Source organism: Nycticebus coucang, chromosome 12 (assembly GCF_027406575.1).
Source record: "Nycticebus coucang isolate mNycCou1 chromosome 12, mNycCou1.pri, whole genome shotgun sequence".
Classification (NCBI taxonomy): Eukaryota; Metazoa; Chordata; class Mammalia; order Primates; family Lorisidae; genus Nycticebus; species Nycticebus coucang.
The window spans coordinates 96,943,399-96,967,212 of record NC_069791.1 but is presented as its reverse complement, the minus strand read 5'-3'; the positions used below and the strand labels follow the sequence as shown (position 1 = coordinate 96,967,212).

At 46.8% G+C, this 23,814-nt stretch overlaps 1 protein-coding gene across 6 annotated transcripts in view; it reads right to left on the bottom strand.

Annotated features, from left to right (window-relative positions):
* Positions 1–22,019, bottom strand: part of RAB11FIP3 (RAB11 family interacting protein 3) — a 94,630-nt gene extending 72,611 nt beyond the window's left edge. For all 6 annotated transcript variants that reach the window (XM_053556902.1, XM_053556903.1, XM_053556904.1 and 3 more), the window contains exon 1: positions 20,894–22,019. In XM_053556902.1, the coding sequence (XP_053412877.1) occupies positions 20,894–21,673 (780 nt within the window). In that variant the 5' untranslated portion in view covers positions 21,674–22,019. The remainder of the gene's footprint in view (positions 1–20,893) is intronic.
* Positions 22,020–23,814: the final 1,795 nt, after the last annotated feature.

Sequence of the window (23,814 nt, the reverse complement as noted above, 5' to 3'; positions counted from 1 at the left end):
AAAGTGAGACTCTGTCTCAAAAAATACAAAAAACAAAAAAAAAGGTTTTCCCATGTGCAGCGTGAACCTGGGGACATCATGTTATGATGAGATGGGAGGTTTGGTGGCTCACGCGATGAGGAATTTCAACATAGAAAACCCAGCAGAACGGGAGATCAGCAAGATGAAGCTCTCTCCCATGCCCAAGCACCCTTCCACCAGGAGCCTCCTGCAGGAGCACATCGGCAATGAGTGGTGCATCAGAAGCGGGGGACATGGGGTGGCCGGGTGGTTCTGCGTGCCTGGGCCACCTCGGTCTGGAGGCCAGGTGACCAACGCCAACCTGCTCTGCCACGGAGTCTCTGGCCAGCAGAACAAGGGAAGATGGAAGCGCCCAGTCAAGTGACATTAAGACTGTCCCCTTGTGCCTGCAGTGAGATCAGCTGCTCCACCTACTTTCTAGTGACCTATGCCTTCTAACCCGGCCCTCGCCTGCTTTTGTCTGCAGTGTTTGGCAACTTATACAGGACTCAAAATCCAGAGGATAATGTGCAGCAGTTTTCTCTAGGGGTCGTCACAGAGCCCTAGATGCTGGCCTTGACCTTGTATTTTGATTTACAGTTAAATCCAAACTGCTATGATTATGTTTATTAAAAAAATAATCAGGCGGGCGCCTGTAGTCCCAGCTACTTGGGAGGCTGAGGCAAGAGAATTGCTTAAGCCCAGGAGTTTGAGGTTGCTGTGAGCTATGATAACACAGCACTCTACTGAGAGTGACAAAGTGAGATTCTGTTTCCAAATAAAGAATTTTCTCTTTGCTGGAAGAGCTTCCCCTACTATGCTGCCATCAACTAAGGAGAAAAATAAGGCCAGGCATGGTGGCTCATGCCGGTAATCTTAGCACTCTGGGAGGCCGAGGTCAGAGGATCACTTGAGCTCACGAGCTGGAGATCAGCCTGAGGAAGAACAAGATCCCATCTCTACTAAAAATTGAAACATGGGTGGCGCCTGTGGCTCAGTGAGCACCGGCCCCATATACCGGAGGTGGTGGGTTCAAACCCAGCCCCGGCAAAAAAAAATTGAAACATTAGCCAGGCGTGGTGGTCAGCCATCTGTAGTCCCAGTGTCTCAGGAGGCTGAGATAGGAGGATTGCTTAAGTCCAGGAGGAGGAGCAACAGAGTGAGACTCCGTTTCAAAAAAAGAGGAGGAGGAAGAGGAAGAGGACTGGTGTGCTGCAGCAAGGCCAGAGTGTCCCTGACTAGTCTCCAAGTAGTTCCCCCATATATGCCAGCCACACCACTAGGTCCATGGTGCTGAGCAGCTGGATTCCTAACAAGCTCCCAGGTGACACTGCTACTTGGTGGGTCCAGGGACCCCACCCTGGGAAGCAATGCTGTAGCCAATTTTGATGTCTCTAGCAGGGCCTGCCTAGGAAGCCCATTGAAGCACACATGGCCAGCAAAGGGGTGGGGGGTGGGGGGAGCAAGATATACGAAGGAGAAAGAGGGTCTTCATTCTGCCTCTGGACACAGTGAGCCACACACTGGGTGACAGGGGCAGAGCCAGACCCCAGGCTCACCCCAAGATGTCACCTGCCTAGAGCCTGTCTCATGTGAGACAATGGGTGTTCTTTATAATTTGAGCCACTTTCATACAGCTTCCAGCGACTTTCTGAAGTACTTCCTACTACTGCACTCTCAACCTTATCCCCTTCTCTGAGCTCCAGGACATCCCATGGGTCTGTTCAGACCATGTGCATGGGGCTCCAGCTCCCTGCTGCCTCCTCCCCATAGCTCATCCTGTGATGAGATCAGCAAGATGAAGAGAGAGAAACAGTCTAGTTCTTTTGTTTTTCAAAAGCACTAGAAGGAAGCTACTAGGAGTTAACCTCAGCTAGAAGTGAAAAGTGGAGTTGTGAGGAGAACATAACTGCTATTTGACCTCTTCTTTTTTTTTTTTCTTGGAAACAGAGTCTCAAGCTCTCCCCTGGATAGTGTGTCATGGCGTCATAGCTCACAGCAACCTCAGACTCTTGGGCTTAAGCAATTCTCTCACCTCAGCCTTCCAAGTAGCTGGGACTACAGGCGCCCACCACAACACCCAGCTATTTTTTGTTGAGTTGTCATTGTTGTTTAGCTTACCTGGGCCGGGTTCGAACCTGCCGGCCTCGGTGTATGTGGCTGACGCAATAACCACTGTGCTACGGGCACCGAGCTGCTATTTGACTTTTTAAATGTAAATAATAGGCCAGGTGTGATGGCTCATGCCTGTAATCCCAGCACTCTGGGAGGCTGAAGTGGGCAGATCGCCTGAGCTCACAAGTTCCAGCCCAGCCCGAGCAAGAGTGAGGCCCTCGTCTTTAAAAATAGTGGGCGTTATGGTGGGCTCCTGTAGTCCCAGCTACCTGGGAGGCTGAGGCAAGAGGATCACTTGAGCCTAAGAGTCTGAGGTTGCTGTGAGCTATGACGCCACAACACTCTACCAAGGACAACAAAGTGAGATTTTTTTTTTTTTTTTTGTAGAGACAGAGTCTCACTTTATGGCCCTCAGTAGAGTGCCGTGGCCTCACCCAGCTCACAGCAACCTCCAACTCCTGGGCTTAAGCGATTCTCTTGCCTCAGCCTCCCAAGTAGCTGGGACTACAGGCACCCGCCACAACGCCTGGCTATTTTTTGGTTGCAGTTTGGCCGGGGCCGGGTTTGAACCCGCCACCCTCGGTATATGGGGCCGGTGCCCCACCGACTGAGCCACAGGCGCCGCCCACAAAGTGAGATTCTATCTCAAACAAACATAATAAAAACTAAACTGAAGTACAAAATCAAAGTACAAAAAATAGTGTAGCAAACTGGGGCTATAGCACAGCAGGGACATGCCAGTGAGGACAGGTTCAGGTGAGGTGTGAACCTCACTGACAGGTTGTGGTTTCTCACGTAAGCTGTGAGAACACAGGGCACCACTACAGCCCTGAGGCCTCAGAGGGCAACGAGTGGGCTCTAAGCAGAAATGAAGCCCCAAAAGTGCCTTCAGTGTTTGGGAACCCAGGTGCCCGCTGCTCTCAGCCAGGCGCGGGGCACAGACTCCAGTACCCCCAATTCCATCCTCACCACTGAATCATGCGGGGGGAACACCAGGCCGGGCAGAGTGCAGGCTTCTGTGACAAGTGAGCACCAAGGTCACAAAATGGATTCAAGTGAACCGGAGACCCTGAAAATGGAAATGAAGGGAGAACTAAGAGATGTTTGAAGAGCTTCTTCCAGCCAGCTAGCCCTGCTTCTGCAGCGTCTTATGGAAGGGAAGACCCTGGAAACCCAAACTATACAAAGCCTTTAGAGCACACTGGTTTGCCAGGAGAGGATCTTGTGAGATGGGTCCCAGCAGCCTCATGAGTGCCAGCTGCCTCATCACCCCCATAAGATGGATACTGCCTGCCACCGATGTGCACCAGGGGGCTGCGTAGGATAAAAGACGAAAGGACAAAAAGATGAGACTACCATAACTCTGAAATGATGACAGGCACCGTTACTCTTAGATCAGTCCGGATAGGGCCAGAACAGGACAAGATAAGAACCAATGGGCCAAGTACTGTCATGAGAGTTAACCAGCTAAGTGCTGTGACAATTTCTTTTACTTATCCATTAGTTGCTAGATCTGCATTATGTTAACTTGTTATCTAACTGCCTTTTATGTTACCTATTGGCTAAACCAGTAAATTGCAAGGTTCGCTTCTGTAAAAGGGGTCATTGTGACCCTGTGCTTGCTTTTTGCTTCTTTTGCCAACTTTCTTTTTGCTTCTAATTGCTAACTTTCAGCCCACCTGTTTGGTCCTTTGCCAACTTTCAGACTAGAAAAACCCCAACTTCAGACCCCTCAATGCTCTCTCACTTAGTCTGCTTTAGACTTTGCTGAGACAGCCCCGCAGTTAATAAAAGACTTCTTTGTGAAATTCTAATTTGAGTCAGTGGTCCTTATCTCACCCCATAACATTAGGTATGGCACAAAAATTCTTTAAGATTATTATTTCTGAAAAAAGTTCAAAGTAAAAAATATACATTTTTTACTTTTTTTGAATCAACATATTTTAGTGTGCTACAGAAGTTTTACTGTAGGTCCAAGTGTGCTATGAGATAAAAAAAAAAAAAAAAGGTTGAAATACACTGCTTTAGAGGACATGCCACCCCCACAATCAGGATGCAGAGGTTCACCGTCAGTGATGTCCACTCACTGCTAAGCTTACAAGTACACAAAAACGTACAAAAAACATGAAGACACTCCCAAGGGAGGATCAGGCCTTAAGAAGATCAGGCCAAGGACTCCAGACTACAGCAGCTCACCCCAAGGTGCTTTGAGCTGGCCAAGGAACAGATGGATACATCTTCTGCCAAGTGACTAATATACTATTTTAAAAAGGAAACATCTGGGGCGGTGCCTGTGGCTCAGTCGGTAAGGTGCCGGCCCCATATACCGAGGGTGGCGGGTTCAAACCCGGCCCCGGGCAAACTGCAACCAAAAAATAGCCGGGCGTTGTGGCGGGCGCCTGTAGTCCCAGCTACTCGGGAGGCTGAGGTAAGAGAATCCCTTAAGCCCAGGAGTTGGAGGTTGCTGTGAGCTGTGTGATGCCATGGCACTCGACGAAGAGCCATAAAGTGAGACTCTGTCTCTACCAAAAAAAAAAAAAAAGGAAACATCGGGTGGCGCCTGTGGCTCAAAGGAGTAGGGTGCTGGCCCCATATACCGGAGGTGAGGGGTTCAAACCCAGCCCAGGCCAAAAACTGCAAAAAAAAAAAAGAAACATTATAGCAAGATTCTCTGTTTATTCTCCACCTAGTCCTGATGGGAACAGGCTCCCATTGACCCTGGACATCAAGGGAAGGCATATGTGGCTGCCTAAGCCATCAGCCAATAGCAGTGTCTTGGAAAGGAGTCTTGGCCCTTTGATTCCCAGAGGCTGGTCTTATCCCGGTACACACAAAAGGCAAATCCTCATAAACATAGTCTCCCACACAGGGCAGCATGGCTTTGTCCCCCATACTAGATATGCTGCCTTATGACACTGAATCTGAATTCAAGCTACTCTGTGATTTTATTTATTTGTTTTTATTTATTTATTTATCTTTTGCAGTTTTTGGCCGGGGCTAGGTTTGAACCCACCACCTCCGGTATATGGGCCCGGCGCCCTACTCCTTTGAGCCACAGGCGCAGCCCTATTTATTTATTTTTTTTGAGACAGAGTCTCACTATGTTGCCCTGGGTAGACTACTGTGGTGTCATAGCTCACAGCAACCTTAAGCTCTTGGGCTTAAGCGATTTGCTTGCCTCAGCCTTCCAAGTAGCTGGGACTACAGGCACTAGTCACAACACCCAGCTATTTTTTTTTTTGTTTGTTGTTTTTTTGGCCGGGGCTGGGTTTGAACCCGCCACCTTCGGCATATGGGACGGGCGCTCTACCCCTTTGAGCCACAGGCGCTGCCCCACCCAGCTATTTTTTGATTGGAGTTGTCATTACTGTTTGGCAGGCCCCAGCTGGATTCAAACCCATCAACTCCGGTGTATGTGGCTGGTGCTCGCCCTAGCCACTGAACTACAGGCACCGAGCCTGCTCTGTGATTTTAATATAGTTCTTCCATACAAAAGATTAAAGACGTCACAGCTGAAATATGTTGAAAAACTTCCTGAACATTTTACTTGGGTCCTCTAGGCATACGGCTGCACGCAGATATTTCCATAATCCCAGAAAATCACACAGCTTCAATATACTGGGACCAATGATCCTCATCCAATATTGTCATTGACAAAAGATTCTGCAGAATAATTTTGCATGATATGTCCAATATTGAGATATTTTCCAAAATTTTAGTACTTTTTAATAAAAGTACAGATGAGAATCTAAGATGTATTAATAATACAATATAACAGATTGGGGATTTTGTTTTTAAAAACTGTGAAATTAATGCTAGAATGAAAGATCAGGAAAAGAATGCTATTAAAATGTGACTTGGGGTAAAAAAGCCTTTAAAGACCAAACATGTTCAAAAAATTCTAGAAGTGACTTTTCAAGAGTGACCCAAGATCAGAAGCAGCAAAGAACTGATTAGGAAGGAACACATTTACCAGGCTCCATCCAGAACAGTTAAATCTGACACAGGGGGGTGCAACCCAGCAATCAGTGTGACACACTCTCTAGAGGATTCTAAGGTGCTCACTTTAGCAGTGTGAGACAGTTCTCAACAAGTGATCTTAGCACTCCTGGGGACGTTGGTGGTTTTGCAGGGAAATGAAAAGGAGTCAATATTAAAGACATGCTTTGCTTTCCTTCTCACTCTCAAATATACAGTGAAGTTTCCCAGAGGATACATGATATAACTGTAGCATTGAGCCTAAGAATCTAGCTCTCTTCAATTAAGACACTGAAGAGACTTGTGAAAATGTAAAACAAGCCATTCTCCTAATTTTAGAAATAGTTATTTTTCATAAAAATGTCATTTATGGACTGGGCACGGTGGCTCACAATTGTAATTCCAGCACTCTGGGAGGCTGAGGCAGGTAGACTGCTTAAGCTCAGGAGTTAGAAGACCAGCCTGAGGAAGAGTAAGACTCCATCTGTACTAATAACAGAAAAATTAGCCTATATTGTGGCAGGCACTTACACTCCTAACTACTCAGGAGACTGAGGCAGGAAGATCACTTGAACCCAGGAGTTCGGGGTTGTTGTGAGCTAGACTGCTGCCACAGCACTCTAGCCCAGGGTGACAGAGTGAAACTATCTCCAAAAAATAAAAAAAGGCATTTATTTTAATATATAATGGATTTTTTTTTTTTTTTGAGACAGAGTCTCACACTATTACCCTGGCTAGAGTGCCGTGCCATCACCATAGCTCACAGCAACCTCAAACTCTTGGGCTCAAGCAATTCTCTCACCTCAACCTCCCAAGTAGCTGGGACTACAGGCACCCAACACAATGCCCAGCTATTTTGTTGTTGTAGTTGTCATTGTTCTTTAGCAGACCCAGGCCAGGTTCAAACCCACCAGCCTTGGTGTATGTGGCCGGCACCCTCACCACTGAGCAGTGGGCGCCAAGCCAAGAGACAGGATCTTGTTCTTGCTCAGGCTGGTCTGTCTCGAACCCATGAGCTCAGGCAATCTATCCACCTTGGCCTCCTAGAGTGTTAGGATTACAGGCATGAGTCACCATGCCCAGGAATGGATTATTTTTAAATGGATTAATAAATATTTTAGATTTTCACAGTGGCACAATCATAGCTCACTGTAACCTCAAATTTCTAAACTGAAACTATACTTCTAGTTTGGCCTCCTGAATAGCTAGTACAATGGGCCTGCACCAACACACATGGCTATTTTTTATTTTTTAAAAGAGCTGAGGTCTCACCATGTTACCCAGACTGGTCCCAAACTCCTGGCCCCAAGCATTCCTCCCACCCCATCCTCCCAAATCACTAGAATTACAGGCATGAGCCACCACGCTCAACTTACTTCAAATACAATAAAAATCAATAGACGGATGGATGGATAGATAACCCACAAAAACAAAACCTCTTTGGGGTCCTCAATAATATTTCATAAAAAGGTCTAAGACCAAAAAGTTTATAAACCACTAGTCTAAGGCTTCACAACCTAAGCAAGGACTTTTCTGATCATCATTAAAAGGTCACAGTATAGTCTCGACACCTGTGGCTCAAGGGGCTAAGGCGCCAACCACATACACCTGAGCTGGCAGGTTCGAATCCAGCCCGGGCCCACCAAACAATGATGGCTGCAACCAAAAAATAGTCAGGTGTTGTGGCAGGCGCCTATAGACCCAGCTACTTGGGAGGCTGAGGCAGGAGAATCACTTGAGCCCAGGAGTTGGAGGTTGCTGTGAGCTATGATGTCACAGCACTCTATCCAGGGTGATAGCTTGAGGCTCTGTCTCAAAAAAAAGTTTTTCTAAAAAGGTTACAATGTATATTTAATATTTAAATGCTTTCCACTTTGTTAGCAGCAAAAACAGGCAGTTATGACTTAAACCAAACCACAACCCACAAACCAAATTTTGCTGCACTTTGTGTACTGACACCTAAATACAAATGAAATGACCCTCAGGCTTTGAAAAATAACACACCATCACTTTGTACTAGCATCTTTTTTTTTTTTTTGCAGCTTTTGGCCAGGGCTGGGCTCAAACCCACCACCCTCAGTATATGGGGCCAGCACCCTACTCCTTGAGCCACAGGCGCTACCCCATTTTTTTTTTGTAGAAACAAAGTCTCACTTTATGGCCCTCGGTAGAGTGCCGTGGCATCACACAGCTCACAGCAACCTCCAACTCCTGGGCTTAAGCGATTCTCTTGCCTCAGCCTCCCAAGTAGCTGGGACTACAGGCGCCCGCCACAACCCAGCTATTTTTTTTTTTTTTTGGTTGCAGTTCAGCCAGGGCCAGGTATGAACCTGCCACCCCCATTTTTTTTTTTTTAAAGACAGAGTCTCAAGCTGTCACCCTGGGTAGAGTGCTGTAGAGTCAAAACTTACAGCAACCTGCAATTCGTGCTCAAGGGATCCTCTTGCCTCAGTTTTTCTATTTTTAGTAGAGACGGGGTCTCACTTTTGCTCAGGCTGGTCTTGCTCAAGCAATCCACCTGCCTTGGCCTCCTAGAGTTCTAGGATTACAGGCGTGAACCACTGTACCTGGCTCTAATTAGCTTTTTTCATACTAAAACAAAATATTTGCAGAAATACATAAAGTTACCCAGAAACAGGAAATTAATTCTTAGATAGGTTAACTAAACATTGAACATAATTATTCATTTCAAATATGGATTTAGCCCATCTGAACAGTTTCAATATAGAGAGAAAAGAGATCTCCCCATCCCCCGTCTGAATTTCCTTGTGAGAGATTCCAGTGCCTTGAGGGAATACTACCGCTTCATAAATAAGAATACGACTTCATCATATTATTACTCCTTTTTTTTTTTTTTTTTTGTAGTTTTTGGCCGGGGTTAGGGTTTGATCCCGCCACCTCCGGCATATAGGGCCTGCACCCTACTCCTTTGAGCCACAGGCAATCACCCTATTATTCCTAGTTTATTAAGAGGAGCTTCCATTTTCTGTTTCAATCTCTGTATCAAAGAAAGGGGTCATTTCATAGCCTCTGTAATCTATGAACCAACAATGCAACAAGATAGTTGTTAAGTTAGTGAGAAGTAAAATGTGTGTGTGCATGGGTAACATTCTTTTTACTGGTTTCACAACAAAAAGATTGTTTTTGTTAAAAAATGGAGACTTTACATCCTTCGTATTAACGTGGATGGAAGTGGAAGACATTATTCTTAGTAAAGCATCACAAGAATGGAGAAGCATGAATCCTATGTACTCAATTTTGATATGAGGACAATTAATGACAATTAAGGTCACGGGGGTGAGGGGGAGGAAAAGCAGAGAGAGGGAAGGAGGGAGAGGGGTGGGGCCTTGGTGTGTGTCACACCTTCTAGGGGCAAGACATGATTGCAAGAGGGACTTTACCTACCAAATACAATCAGTGTAACCTGGCTTACTGTACCCTCAATGAATCCCCAACAATAAAAAAAAAAGATTGTTTTTGTTGGTTATTCTTAAGGTTGATAGAAAACCACATAATCTAATGAAAAGTACAAGTTAAAGTATAGACTGTCATCAGTGAAGTTCCCACACTGTATTTTCCCTAACTTTTTATTTTAAAATACATCAAACTCGTCATGTTGAAAGAATACAAGGAGCATCCATATAACTCTCCCCTACAGCCACCAAGTCATCTTTCCACATTGGCTCTATGACTCTTTCTACATACATGCACAAGCACACACACATTTTTTATGGAACTATTAAAAGTTGTGGACATCATGTATCATTATATTTACCCCTAAAATCTTTCCAGAATGTGTTTCCTAGGAACCAGAATATCCTCTACAAAATCACAATACCATGACGACACCCCAAAAATTTACATTGATATTATCAAATATTCAGTCTATATTCAAAATTTCACAATTGTTCCAATAATGTCCTTTACATTTAATGTTTGGGTTTTGTGGGGGAGGGGCAGAGAATATTACTCTGTCACCCTGGGTAGAGTGCCTTGGCATCATCATCGTTCACAAAAACTTTTTTTTTTTTTGAGACAGAGTTTCACTACATCACCTTTGGTAGAGTGCTGTGGCATCCAAGGTACTCAGGAGGCTGAGGAAGGAGAAGCACTTGAGCTAAAGAGTTTTAGGTTGCAGAGAGCTATGATAATATCACAGCACTCTAGATGAGGCCATAAAGTGACACTCTGTCTCAAAATAAAATGAATAAAAAATTAGTATGGAGTAGACCTGAACCATGGACCAAAGCCCTGTGTCCTCAAGTACCTTACTACCTATAAGTTCTGAGGTCCCTCCACTGATAAAATCTTGAGACATACACCATAAACAGCAGAGGAGAACTAGGAAACTGACAATCCTCTGCTCAGATCTCTCCAGCTGCTCCCTTTCTATTTTCTACCTTTAAAGTTAGAAAAATGCGGGCAGCGCCTATGGCTCAACGGAGTGGGTGGCGGGTTCAAACCCAGCCCCGGCCAGAAAAAAAACAAAAAAACTGTAAAGTTAGAAAAATGCTCTCATTGACTTAAGTTTTTTTTTTTTTTATTGTTAAATCATAGCTGTGTAATTTGTGCAATCAAGGGGTATAATGTGCTGGTTTCATATACAATCTGAAATATTCTCATCAAACTGTTCAATGTAGCTTAAGTTTTTAAAGGTACTTTAGTAAGTTTTCAGAAAAAATGTTTATCTCTCTAATCAATGTAGAATTATTGTGACGCAACCAATGGGTCATTGGCAGGCCAACTGATCTAATCTACACCAAAGATTGATAAAATGCCCCTAAATACATTGTCTTGTTTACTGACCCAATGATTTATGGCAAGAAAGATCTTCACAATGTACTGGACAATTCCTCCTCTAAGCACAGAAACCACCTATAAAAAACCTCAGCCAACAGGTACCATATCATTTAGAACCAGATTTTCAAGCCTTTAAACTGGTTGAACTTAATAAAAGAGAAATCAGATTATGTCAAATGAAAAAAGAATGGATCATAAAATCCTCTTAACAACTACACTGATAAACCCCAAACAAAAATATAAACAGCAAAGTTCACATCTTTTTGTCTGTTTTGAGACAGAGTCTCATTCTGCCCCACTGGGCAGAGTGCCATGGCATCATAGCTAACAGTAACCTTAAACTCTTGGGCTCAAGTGACTCTATTGCCTCAAAATCACTGAAGGTAGGTGGATCTCCTGAGCGTAGGAATTTAAGAACATCTTGAGTAAAAGTGAGACCCTGTCTCTACTAATTAATATAGCCAGGCATGATGGCAGATATGCACCTGTTAATCCCAGCTACTCAGGAGGCTGAGGCAAGAGGATCACTTGAGCCCAACAGTTTGAGGCTGCTGTGAGCTATGTGACACCACGGCACTCCACCCGGGGTGACAGAGTGAGACTCTGTCTCAAAAAAAAAAAAAAAAGGGGAAAAGAAAAACTAGCCGGGTATTTGGGTTGTGGTGAGTGCCTATAGTCCCAACTACTGGAGAGGCTAATGCAAGAGGATCACTTGAGACCGAGATTGAGTTGCTATGAGATATGATGATCCCATGGCACTCTACCCAGGGCAAGAGTTAAGAATCTGTCTCAAGGCTCGGGGTCTGTAGCTTAGCAGCTAGGGCACCAGCCACGTACACTGGAGCTGGCAGGTTCAAATCCAGCCTAGGCCAGTTAAAACAACAATGACAACTGCAACAAAAAATAGCCAGGCATTGCGGTGGGCGACTATAGTCCCAGCTACTTGGGAGGCTGAGGCAAGAGAATTGCTTAAGTCCAAGAGTCAGAGGTTGCTGTGAACTGTGACACTATGGCATTCTACTGAGGGCAACATAGAGAGACTTCGTTAAGCAAAGGTGAAGGGAAGGAAAAAGGAAAAACGAAAGGAAAGGAAAGGAAGAGGAAGGAAAGGAAGGGGAAGGGAAAAGGAAAAGGAAAAGGAAAAGAAGGAAAAGACCAGGCTCAGCGCCTGTGGCTCAAGCGGCTAAGGCGCCAGCCACATACACCTGAGCTGGCAGGTTCGAATCCAGCCCGGACCCACCAAACAACACTGACGGCTGTAACCAAAAAATAGCCAGGCATTGTGGCAGGCGCCTATAGTCCCAGCTACTTGGAAAGCTGAGGCAGGAGAATCACTTGAGCCCAAGAGTTGAAGGTTGCTGTGAGCTGTGATGCCACAGCACTCTACCCAGGATGACCGTAGAGCTTGAGGCTCTGTCTCAAAAAAAAAAAAAAAAGAAAGAAAAAAAGAAAAAGAGCAGCATGGTGACCAGTAGCTGGCTTCTATTCCCATCTACTCGGGACACTGAGGCAAGAGGATGACTCTTGAGCCCAAGAGTTTGAGTTTGCTGTGAAGTACAATGTCACAGCACTCCACCTAGGGCAACAGAGTAAGACTCTGTCTCACAAAAAAAAAAAGAAAGAAAGAAAGAAAAGAAAAGGAAAAAGAAACTAGGGGGCAGCACCTGTGGCTCAAAGGGGTAGGGTGCCGGCCCCATATGCCGGAGGTGGCGGGTTCAAACCCAACCCTGGCCAAAAGCTGCAAAAAAAAAAAAAAATAATAATAATAATAAAATTAAATTAAAATTAAAAAATAATCCAATTTACACTTACAAAAAAAAAAAAGAAAGAAAGAAAAAGAAACCAGGAAAGACAAATGAAGCATCACATGTTCTCAGTCCTATGTGGGAGCTACTACAAAAGTAGATCTCATGGAGGTAGAGAACACAATGATAGATACCAGAGGCTGGAAAGTGATTGAGAGGAGGGGTATTATACAGAAGGGTTAGCTAATGGGCACAAACATACAGTTAGAAGAAATAAGGTCTAATGTTGGTAGCAGAGCAGGGTGAACAAAGTTAACAATGTATTTCAAAATAGCTATAAGAAAAGACTTGAAATGTTCCTAACACATAGGAATGATACTAAAGGTGGCAGATACCCCAAATACCCTGATTGTTATACCCATGTAACAAAATAGCACATGCACCCCATAAATATGTACAAATATTTGTATCAAGAAAATCTTATGGGGCTCAGCACCTGTGGCACAGTGGTTCTTGGGCCAGCCACAAACACCAAAGCTGGCAGGTTTGAACGCGGCCCAGGCCAGCTAAACAACGACAACTGCAACAAAAAATAGCCAGGCGTTGTGGTGGGTGGAAGTTGCTGTGAGCTGTGAAGCCACGCACTCTACTGAGGGAGACAGTGAGACTGTCTCAAAAAAAAAAAAAATATATATATATATATTATATATATCTTATGTCAAAAGGAAGATTCAAAGCAACATACGTGGGAATTATAAAATTTACATATAATGAAGCATATATTACATACATTTCAATTTACATTTAAATGTATAAGTAGGCCTGGCATGGTAGCTCATACCTGTAATCCTAGCACTCTGGAGGCTGAGGAGGGTAGATTGCTTCAGTTCAGGAGTTCAACACCAGGCTGAACAAGAGCAAGACCCTGTCTCTAAAAATAGCCGGGTAACAGGTGGCGCCTGTGGCTCAAAGGGATAGGGCGCCAGTCCCATATGCTGGAGGTGGTGGGTTCAAACCCAGCCTCGGCCAAAAACTACAAAAAAAAAAAAATAGCCGGGTAGCTGTAGGGAGGCTGAGGCAAGAGGATCACTTCAGTCCATGAGTTTAAGGTTGCTGTGAGCTCTGATGATGCCACAGCACTCTAACCAGGGCAGCAACATGAGACTCCATCTCAAAAAATAAATTGTATTCTGACACACACATACCTGCTCCTGCACACACATATATCACCCACACACACCATGCACACACAAACATACGCCGCTCTCATTCACACATGCTAAGCTACACTCCAATTCAAGGACAGGAGAGAGACTGGAAATGACACTGAAACAAATAAAAGGTGCAGCCTAAAACCTCTAAGAACTTCCTACTGCCCATCAGTAGAGATGCAGGAATGAACAGCTTGGAGGTCTTCTGAGCATCGATACTTTTTTTTTGCAGTTTTTTTTGGCAGGGGCTGGGTTTGAACCACCACCTCCAGCATATGGTGCTGACACCCTACTCCTTTGAGCCACAGGCGCCGCCCAATACTTTTTTTTTTTGAGACTGAGTCTCACTTTGTTGCCCTCGGTAGGTAGAGTGCCATGGTGTCATAGCTCACAGCAATCTCACACTCTTGGACTCAAACGATTCTCATGCCTTAGTCTCCTGAGTAACTGAGACTACAGGTGCCCACCACAATGCCTGGCTATTTTTAGAGAAGAGGTCTTGCTCTAGGTCAGAATGGTACCAAACTCCTAAGCTCAGGCAATCTGCTGGCCTCAGCCACCCAGAGTGCTTGGATTATAGGAATGAGCCGCCACCACCGTGCCCAGCCTCATCAATACTTTCTTTAGCAACCTACTTCTGCAAGTATCAAAAAAGACGTATCGTGCCCACCAAGGTTACTGAAGGTTTACTCTGGGCTTCAATTCTGTAGGATTCTCTGGAAAGAATCAGTGACTATTTAAATGTAAATGCTTAAGTAACTTTCAAAATAAAATGTGAAGACAATCTTCATGATTGTAGTTCTTTGCTTTTTTCCCCAAACAAAAGGTCTCACATATTTACTACTAAACCAGCCTTCTACTGAAAAGCAAATAAAAAGAAAAATCCTTTTCCCAATGAACTGTATCTGACTGTCTACAGAGAAGTGACATTTTCAGTTTGATATAACTCTTTAAAAATAAAGGAACCAATCCTTTCCCACAACACTCTAAGAATTTATTTTACAATCTCTGCTTTATGATGGGTATGTGGTGAATACAAAAGCATGACTCCCCTAAGTATGAAGAGGTCATGTCAATCTTCAGAGATGGAAGAAAGCCTTAAAAATAACTTATTCTAACTAATGCCTAGAAACATCCAACTATAAATCCTGTTTCAAGAAGATATGAACAAAAACCTCCCTGGGCATAGTGGCCTACACCTATAATCCCAGCATTCTGAGAGGCTGAGGCTGGTGGATTGTTTGAGCTCAGAAGTTGAAGACCAGCTGGAGCCAGTGAGACTCCGCCTATAAAAAATAGCCAGGCATTGTGGTGGGCGCCTGTAGTCCCAGCTACTTGGAAGGCTGAGACAAGAGAATCACTTGAGCCCAAGAGTTTGAGGTTGCTGTGAGCTCTAACACAACAGCACTCTACCGAGGGTAATGATCAAAAAAAAAAACCCCTCCGCTATAGTCCTCTTTATCCTTCCATCTGCTTCCAGCTAACATAACCCTGTGTTATATTACACCACACCTGATCTATTACCAGATGATGTAAGGCGATCCATACACATTATGACATTGCTAAGGGACACAAAAGCCATCTGTATTATAAATGGGAGCTGCTTCTATTAAAAATTCACATAATCCGGGGGGAGGTGGGCAGAGGGAGGGGGATTGGTGGGATTACACCTGCAGTGCATCTTACAAGGGTATATGTGAAACTTAGTAAATGTGGAATGTAAATGTCTTAGCACAAAAGCTAAGAAAATGCCAGGAAGGCTATGTTAACCAGTGTGATGAAAATCTGTCAAACAGTCTATGAAACTAGTGTATGGTGCCCCATGATCACATTAATGTACACAGCTATGATTTAATAAAAAATAAAGAAAGAAAATAAAAATTCACATAATCTGGCTCGGTACCCATAGCTCAGTGAGTAGGGTACTGGCCACATACACCTGAACTGCTGGGTTCAAACCTAGCCTGGGCCTGCTAAACAACAATGACAACTACAACAAAATAGCTGGGCATTGTGGCAGGCGCCTAGTGTCCCAGCTACTTGGGAGGCTGAGGCAGGAAACTCACTTAACCCCAAGAGTTTGAGGCTGCTGTGAGCTGTGATGCCACAGCACCCTATCCAGGGCAACAGATTGAAGCTCTGTCTCAAAAAAAAAAAAAGAAAGAAAAAGAAAAACTGGCTTAGTGCCTGTAGCTCAGTGGCCAGGGCGCCAGCCACATACACCGCAGCTGCTGGGTTCAAATCCAGCCTGGGCCGGCCAAATGACAACTACAACCAAAAAATAGCAGGGCGTTGTGGCAGGCACCTATAGTCTCAGCTACCTGGGAGGCTGAGGCAAGAGAATCACTTAAGCCCAAGAGTTTGCGGTTCCTGTGAGCTGTGATGCCACGGCACTCTACCGAAGGCAACATAGTGAGATTCTGTCTCAGAAAAAAAAAATTAAAAAATAAATAATAAAAATAGAAAAACTGGGCTTGGTGCCCGAAGCTCAGCGGTTCGGGTGATGGTCACATGCACCAGGGATGGTGGGTTCAAACCCAGCCCAGGCCTACTAAACAATGACAACAAAAATAGCCAGGCATTGTGGTGGGTGCCTGTAGTCCCAGCTATTTGGGAGGCTGAGGCAAGAGAATCACGTAAGCCCAAGAGACAGAGGTTGCTGTGAGGCTATGATGTCAAGGCACCCTACCAACGGCAACATAGTGAGACTCTGTCTCAAAAAAAAAAAAAAAGAAAGAAAGAAAGAAAAAGAAAAGAAAAAAAACGAGGCAGGCACGGTGGCTCACACCTATAATCCTAGCACTCTGGTAGGCTGAGGCAGGTGGATTACCTGAGCTCACGGGTTCAAGACCAGCCTGAGAAAGAGCAAGACCCCGTCTCTAAAAAAATCTGGGTGCCTATAGTCCCAGGTACTTGGGAATCTAATGCAAGAGAATCACTTCAGCCCAAGAGTTTGAGGTTGCTGTGAGATAAGACACCATGGCACTCTACCGAGAGTGACCAAATGAGACTCTGTCTGAAAAAATAAAATAAAATAAAAACAGAAAAACTAGCTGGGCAAAGTGATGAGCACCTATAATCCCAACTACTTGGGAGGTTGAGGCAAGATCGCTTGACCCCAACAGTTTGATGTTGCTATGAGCGATGACACTATATATATTTTCAAACATGATTTTTTAATATAAAAATATACATATAAAAATACATATATAAATTCATGTTTTAAAAAAATACTGCCTGTGGCTCAGCGCCTATAGCTCAGGGGCTAGGGCACCAGCCACTTACACTGGGGCTGGTGGGTTTGAACCCAGCCCAGTCCTGCCAAACAACAACGGTGTCTACAACAAAAAAATAGCCAGACATTGTGGTGGGGGGGCCTGTATTCCCAGATACTTGGGAGGCTGAGCCAAGAGAATCACTTCAGCCCAAGAGTTTGAGGTTGCTGTGAGCTGTGACACCATGACACTCTACTGAGGGCGACATAACATAGATAGTGAGACTCTATCTCAAAAAAAAAAAAAATTGAGGTATGGTTGGGTGCCCGTAGCTCAGTGGTTAGGTCGCCGGGTACGTGTTCCAGGGTTGGTGGGTTCAAACACGGCCCGGGTCTGCTAAAGAAAAAAAAAAAAAAAATAGCCAGCAGTTGAGGCAGGCACCTGTAGTCCCAGCTACTCAGAAGGCTGAGGCAAGAGAATCGCTTGAGCCCAGGAGTTTGAGGTTGCTGTGAGCTACAATGAGCACTCTACTGAGGGTAACAAAATGAGACCGTCTCAATTAAAAAAAAAAAAAGTTTGACGTTCCTGCTGAGCTATGATGACACCATGGCATCCTACCCAGGGAGACAGAGTGAGACTGTCTCAATTTAAAAATTAAAAAAGGCTTGGCACCTGTGGCTCAAGCAGCTAAGATACCAGCCACATATACCTGAGCTGGCAGGTTAGAATCCATCCTGGGCCGCCAAACAACGACAGCTGCAACCAAAAAATAGCCAGGTGTTGTGGCAGGTGCCTGTAGTCCCAGCTACTTGGGAGGTGGAGGCAGGAGAATTGCTTGAGCCCAGGAGTTGGAGGTTGCTATGAGCTATGATGTCACAGCACTCTACCCAGGGTAACAGCTTGAGGCTCTGTCTCAAAAAAATTAAAAAATAAATAAAATAATAAAAAAATAAAAACCATAGGACTGGGCATGGTGGCTCATGCCTGTAATCACAGCACTCTGGGAGGCCAAGGCAGGTAGACTGCCTGAGCTTAGTAGTTTCGAGACCAGCCTGAGCAAGAGCAAGACACTCTCTAAAAAAAATAGCTGGGGGTGGTGCCAATGGCTCAGTGGATAAGGTGCCGGCCACATACACCCAAGCTGGCAGGTTCAATCCCGGCTGGGTCAGCTAACAACAATGACAACTGCAACAAAAAAATAGCTGGGCACTGTGTCAGGTGCCTGTAGTCCCACCCACTTGGGAAGCTGAGGCAAGATAATCACTTAAGCCCAAAAGGTGAAGGTTGGCTTGGTGCCTGTAGCTCAAGCGGCTAGGGCGCCAGCCACATACACCAGAGCGGGCGGGTTCGAATCCAACCCGGGCCTGCCAAACAACAATGACAATTACAACCAAAAAAATAGCCGGGCATTGTGGCGGGCACCTATAGTCCCAGCTACTTGGAAAGCTTAGGCAAGAGAATCGCTTTAGCCCAAGAGTTTGATGTTGCTGTGAGCTGTGACGCCATGGTACTCTACCCAGGGCAAGAGATTGGGATTCTGTCTCAAAAAAAAAAAAAAAAAACGAGTTGGAGGTTGCTGTGAGCTGTGATGCCAAAGGGCTCTACTGAGGGCAACATAGTGAGACTCTGTCTCAAAAAAAAAAAAAAAAAAAAAATAGCTGGGCCTTGTGGCAGGCACCTGTAGTCCCAGCTACTTGGGAGGCTGAGATAAGAGAATTGTTTAAGCCCAAGAGTTTGAGGTTTCTGTGAGCTATGATGGCACAGCACTCAACACCAGGGTGACTGAGTGAGACTCTGTCTCAAAAAAAAAAAGCTGACCAGCAAGCACAGTTCAAGCTAACCACCCAAGAAATTATCAGTCACTTATCTCCCTGCTCAGTAGACTAAGAGGTGGAAGACTCATCCTGGCAATATCTTCCAACCATAGCTAATCACGTGAGCATCACAGGATGCCCTGCAGGTACCTATGTGCACATAACCTAAGACTATAAATTCAGAAAGGGACTCATATTTATTAGAATCCAGGTTTGGGGGGTTTTGTTTGTTTGTTTTTGAGACAGAGTCTCAAGCTGTCACCCTGAGTAGAGCGCTGTGGCGTCATAGCTCACAGCAACCTCCAACTCGGGCTCAAGCAATCTTGCTTCAGTTTTTCTATTTTTAGTACAGATGGAGTCTCACACTCAGGATCTCAAGCAATCCAGCTGCCTCGGCTTCCCAGAGGGCTAGGATTACAGGCATAAGCCACCATGCCCATCCTGGGAGCCAGTTCTTTACATACCCACTGCTCAATGAATACTATAAATTATCAAGAGGGCAAATGGATCCTTTATGTATTTTTTCTTTTTCTTTTTTGGGGGGCAGTTTTATCTTGTCGCCCTCGGTAGAGTGCGGTTATCATGACTCACAGCAACCTCCAAGTCTTGGGCTCCAGCAATTCTCTTGTCTCAGCCTCCCAAGTAGCTGTCGGGACTATAGGCACCAGAGACAACACCTGGCTATTTTTAGAGACAGGGGTCTCACTCTTGCTCACTCTGGTCTCGAACCTCCAGGCAAGCTCACTCAGGTGAGCTCAGGCAATCCACCCACCTAGGCCTCCCAGAGTGCTGGGATTATAGGCATGAGCCACCACACTCGGCCTTCTTTTTTTTTTTTGAGACAGAGTCTCACTCTGTTACCCTGAGTAGACTACAGGCATCCCCCACCATGCCCAGCTATTTTTTCTATTTTTAGTAGAGATGGGGGTTTCACTCTTACTCAGGCTGGTCTTTAACTCCTGAACTCAAGGGATTTCCCACATCCACTTCCCAGAATACTAGGATTTTAGGTGTGAGCCACCAAACCTGGCCCCCTTATAAAGGTTCTTATTTTTATAACATCTGAAGAGTGCTGTGTCAATTTTATCTCTGTTCTTACAAACCTCTTGGCTTAAATATGCATATGTACTTAAACATCCACCTAACAAACATCTACAAGTGTGAAAAGTCAACAAAATATAAAAATTAGACCAGCATTTTAGGGATTTTCTACTACTGAGATATTTAAAAGTGAGCACTGATATTATTTGATGTCTAACCTTGTTATTAGAAGAATACACCCTGCTGTGATCTCCACTTACACTTTATTGATAGACAAGAAGGACTGGATCCTGGGGCCCCCCTCCCTCCTGAGCAGCTGGCACCCTGGGGACCAAGTGGGACCCCTGCTACACTGCACTGTAGCCTGTCTATGCGTTTCACCTCTCCTACAAGAGTGGAGGTGGCCCCAGTGCAGTTCTGCTAGATTCTGTATTTTTATCTGCCACAGAGCTCCAAGGCTCATTCCCTTCCCTTTTCACTGAAGGTACCAAAGTAAAAAATGTTTAATTCCTAGGACCTTGGATAAGTATTCACTTTCTCCCAACAATAAAAGACAAACGCTAGGTAGAAAAACTGTCAGTCATACACAACAAAGTAACTACTCAAAATAGGCGTCTATTAGAATGGTTTCAAGGGGACCGTGCAGCTTGTGGTCAGCTTAACTTGGATAGATGACACCTGGGCCCCTCTTCATTCAGCGGCGCTTATATCAGGCAATCCAGGAGAAGGTACCCAGGCCAGGAGCTGACCTCGGTTTAGGAAAGACCCAGCTGGTGTGGCGATAAGGGAAGAGGACGGAAATGACTCCTTAGCACTGAACCTCCTCTTAAGGTGGATAGGGGCTTCAGTGAAATTCAACCAGAATCCAAGAAGCGGTTAAAAAATAAAAGCGGGACCCCTTGGTCTTAGCCATGCCTTTCAGGACCACACGAGGCCTGTCCCCCGGCCCCAGCAGCCCCGACGCGCCTAGCTACCTGCTCTGCCCCGTAGACTGTGGCAAACTGGACGAAGTCCTCGATGCGAACGAAGCCGTCTCCGTCCCCGTCCAGGGCGTCGAACACGGCTCGAAGCCGGGAGCCGTCCTCCTGACCCCCCGCGGGTTCGCTCGGGAGCGGGTGAGTCTGGCTGAAGTCCGAGGGCTGGCACGGGTGCCCCGGGCCCAATTCCAGCGCCGGCTCGCCCACCGAGGGCGACTGGAAGGACGGGAAGAAGTCGACCTCGCCCCTCACTTGGTAGCAGTGACTGGAAACCTGCACGCGGAAAGACAGGCTCTCCTGGCGACTCGCGGGGGCATAATCCTCGGGCTCTTCAGTCCAGGAGAAAAATGGGTCGAGTTCTGGAAGCTGCAATACCGGGAGGGGGTCGGCGTTTGGGCAGACGCCCTGGTTAGGCAAGAGGCCAGAAGCCCCAGGGCTGGGCAAGTCGGAGTCCGCGTCCAGCCCCCGTGGGCCGGGACTGGTGCAGGGCGGCGGGGCGGGAGGCCCGGAGTCCTGCGGCCGCTCCTCCAGTCCCGGGGCCGGCTCCGCGCACCGGCGCGCCTTGGAATCCGCGCCGGATTCGGGCACCAGGTCGTCACACTCCGGAGGCTCCGCGCCCGCGGCGGGCGCTCCAAGATGCAACTCTGAGGGGCCTGGTGTTTGTTCGGCGGCCTCCAGCCCATCCGGCCCGCCGGCCCGCGGCTCCGGCGGCTCCGTGCGGCTGCAATGCCCGCGGGGCTCGGGGCCCCGGGGTAAGGCCGGCCGGCCCGACTCCATGTTCACGGGCGCTCCCGCGGCCCGGCGCGGGCCCGCGAGGCTAGTGGTGCGGCGGGCAGTGCGGGCGGCAGACAAAGGCGCTCAGAGCGCGACGGCGGGCGCGGGCATCCCCGCGGCGGCGCGGGCGGGCGCGCGCGGGACGCCCGGACTGCTCCGGCTGGCTCTCGGGCCCTGCTCCGCCCTCGCCCATCTTCGCTCCGCGCCTCAACTGCCCTTGGCTGGGCGGCGCGGTGGACGCGGGCCCATGGCGGCTACGCGGCCTGGGGAGGGCGCCGAGGGCCAGCGGCGAGCTACAGGCGGTGGGTGGCGGGGCTGCCAGGGGCCGAGAGGAGTCGAGGCCGAGCAGCCTGAGAAGAAGGCTGAGAAGGCCGTGGAGGCTGAAAAGACAGAGAAGCGGAGCAAGCGAACGCCGGGGCCGCGACCCCGCCCACCGCCGGGCCTGACGTCTGCACGTCGCGGAGCCGTCGGCCCCGCCCCTCGTCGGCTTGCTAAGAAAGCAGGAGCCATGGGATGCGCCGCAACTGTGGCTGGGTAGGGCGGCAATTTGTATTTTTTGTTAAGTCTTGAGCACCGGTTCGGAGCCTGACCGGAGCCTGGGAGCACGTGTGAGACGTCACCGGCGGAGGACGCGCAGGATCAGGCTCCGGAACTTGCTCCCGCAACAAAGCGTTGAGCTGACTCGAAGACCACCGCCGCATGCTGCAGACGAACAGGCTACGCGTAGAGGCGAGCGACAATTGCACAGGGGCTTGGATCCCGAAAGGGTTCTGTCCTTAACCCGGTAAAGCTCTCTTACTAACTTGTTTAGCAAAGACGCCCGGGGTAGCACAGGAGGAAGTGCGCGCGTTGGCTCCCCAGCAGCCCAGAGGAGGCCAGCGCAGAAGGGCAAAGGCGAGGTCTGAGCAAGGTCTGACAGGGCAGCGGCTTTCGGGGTTGGGAAGAGGTCCCCAAAAGGCAGAAAATCTCTTGAGGAGGCGCCTGTAGCGGCTCAGTGAGTAGGGCGCCGGCCCCATATACCGAGGGTGGCGGGGTCAAACCCGGCCCGGGCCAAACTGCAACAAAAATATAGCCGGGCATTGTGGCGGGCGCCTGTAGTCCCAGCTACTAGGGAGGCTGAGGCAAGAGCATCACCTAAGCCCAAGAGCTGGAGGTTTCTGTGAGCTGTGACGCAATGGCACTCTACCGAGGGTGACAAAGTGAAACTCTGTCTCTAAAAAAAAAAAGAAAAATCTCGCTTGTAACCAAAACAACGAGCAGTGAAACACTCAGGCCTTTCTTCTGAATCTCTGACTACTAAAATTATGGTAGACCTTACATATTTCCCCCATCTTAGGTAATGGCTTTCTTTTTTTTTGTTTTTTTGACAGAGACTATATCGCCCTCAGTAGAATGCCATGGTGTCAAAACTCACAGCAACCTCAAACTCTTGGGCTTAAGCTATTCTCTTGCCTCAGCCTCCCAGGTAGCTGGGACTACAGGCACCCGCCACAACGCCCGGCTATTTTTTGGTCATTGCTGTTTAGCAGGTTAGCTGATGACATCTTATCATTGTCCTTTTTGTACTTAACTGATGCCAGTGTGATTGTTTCTAATTGTATTTATTGACCAACTGGGATCCCACCTCTGCAAACTACCCAGCTGAAGCACTTGCTTATTTTTCCATTGGGTTCTCTGATGTTTTATTCCAGACAAAAATCCCTCATCAGTTTTAGATGTTGCAGATATCTTCTCCCTGTCTGTGATCCCTCCATGAACCCTGGGGTGAGGGTGGGAGGGTGGTCCTCTGATAGAGAAGAGTAAATGAATCTTCAATTTTGAGTAGTCAAATCCATCATTTTTACATTGCTGGCCTTGCTGGACATAAGGAAAATATGGACAATAGCTCATGCTCTGTCCCAGAAGGAAATGAGCAAAGAATATGAATAAGCAGTTCATGTTTGATTCAGAAATGTAAATGGCTGGTAATCATATTTAAAAGATGCTCAACTTCATTGGCAATCAAGGAAATGTGTGACTATAACATTTGACACAAATCAGAATAAAAATTTCCAGGTAACAGAGAATGTGGGGATTTGGCATTACTAATGCAACTGAAGGCCCGAATACCTTTCAGTCTGAGACTGTCCCTTCTCAGTACCTAC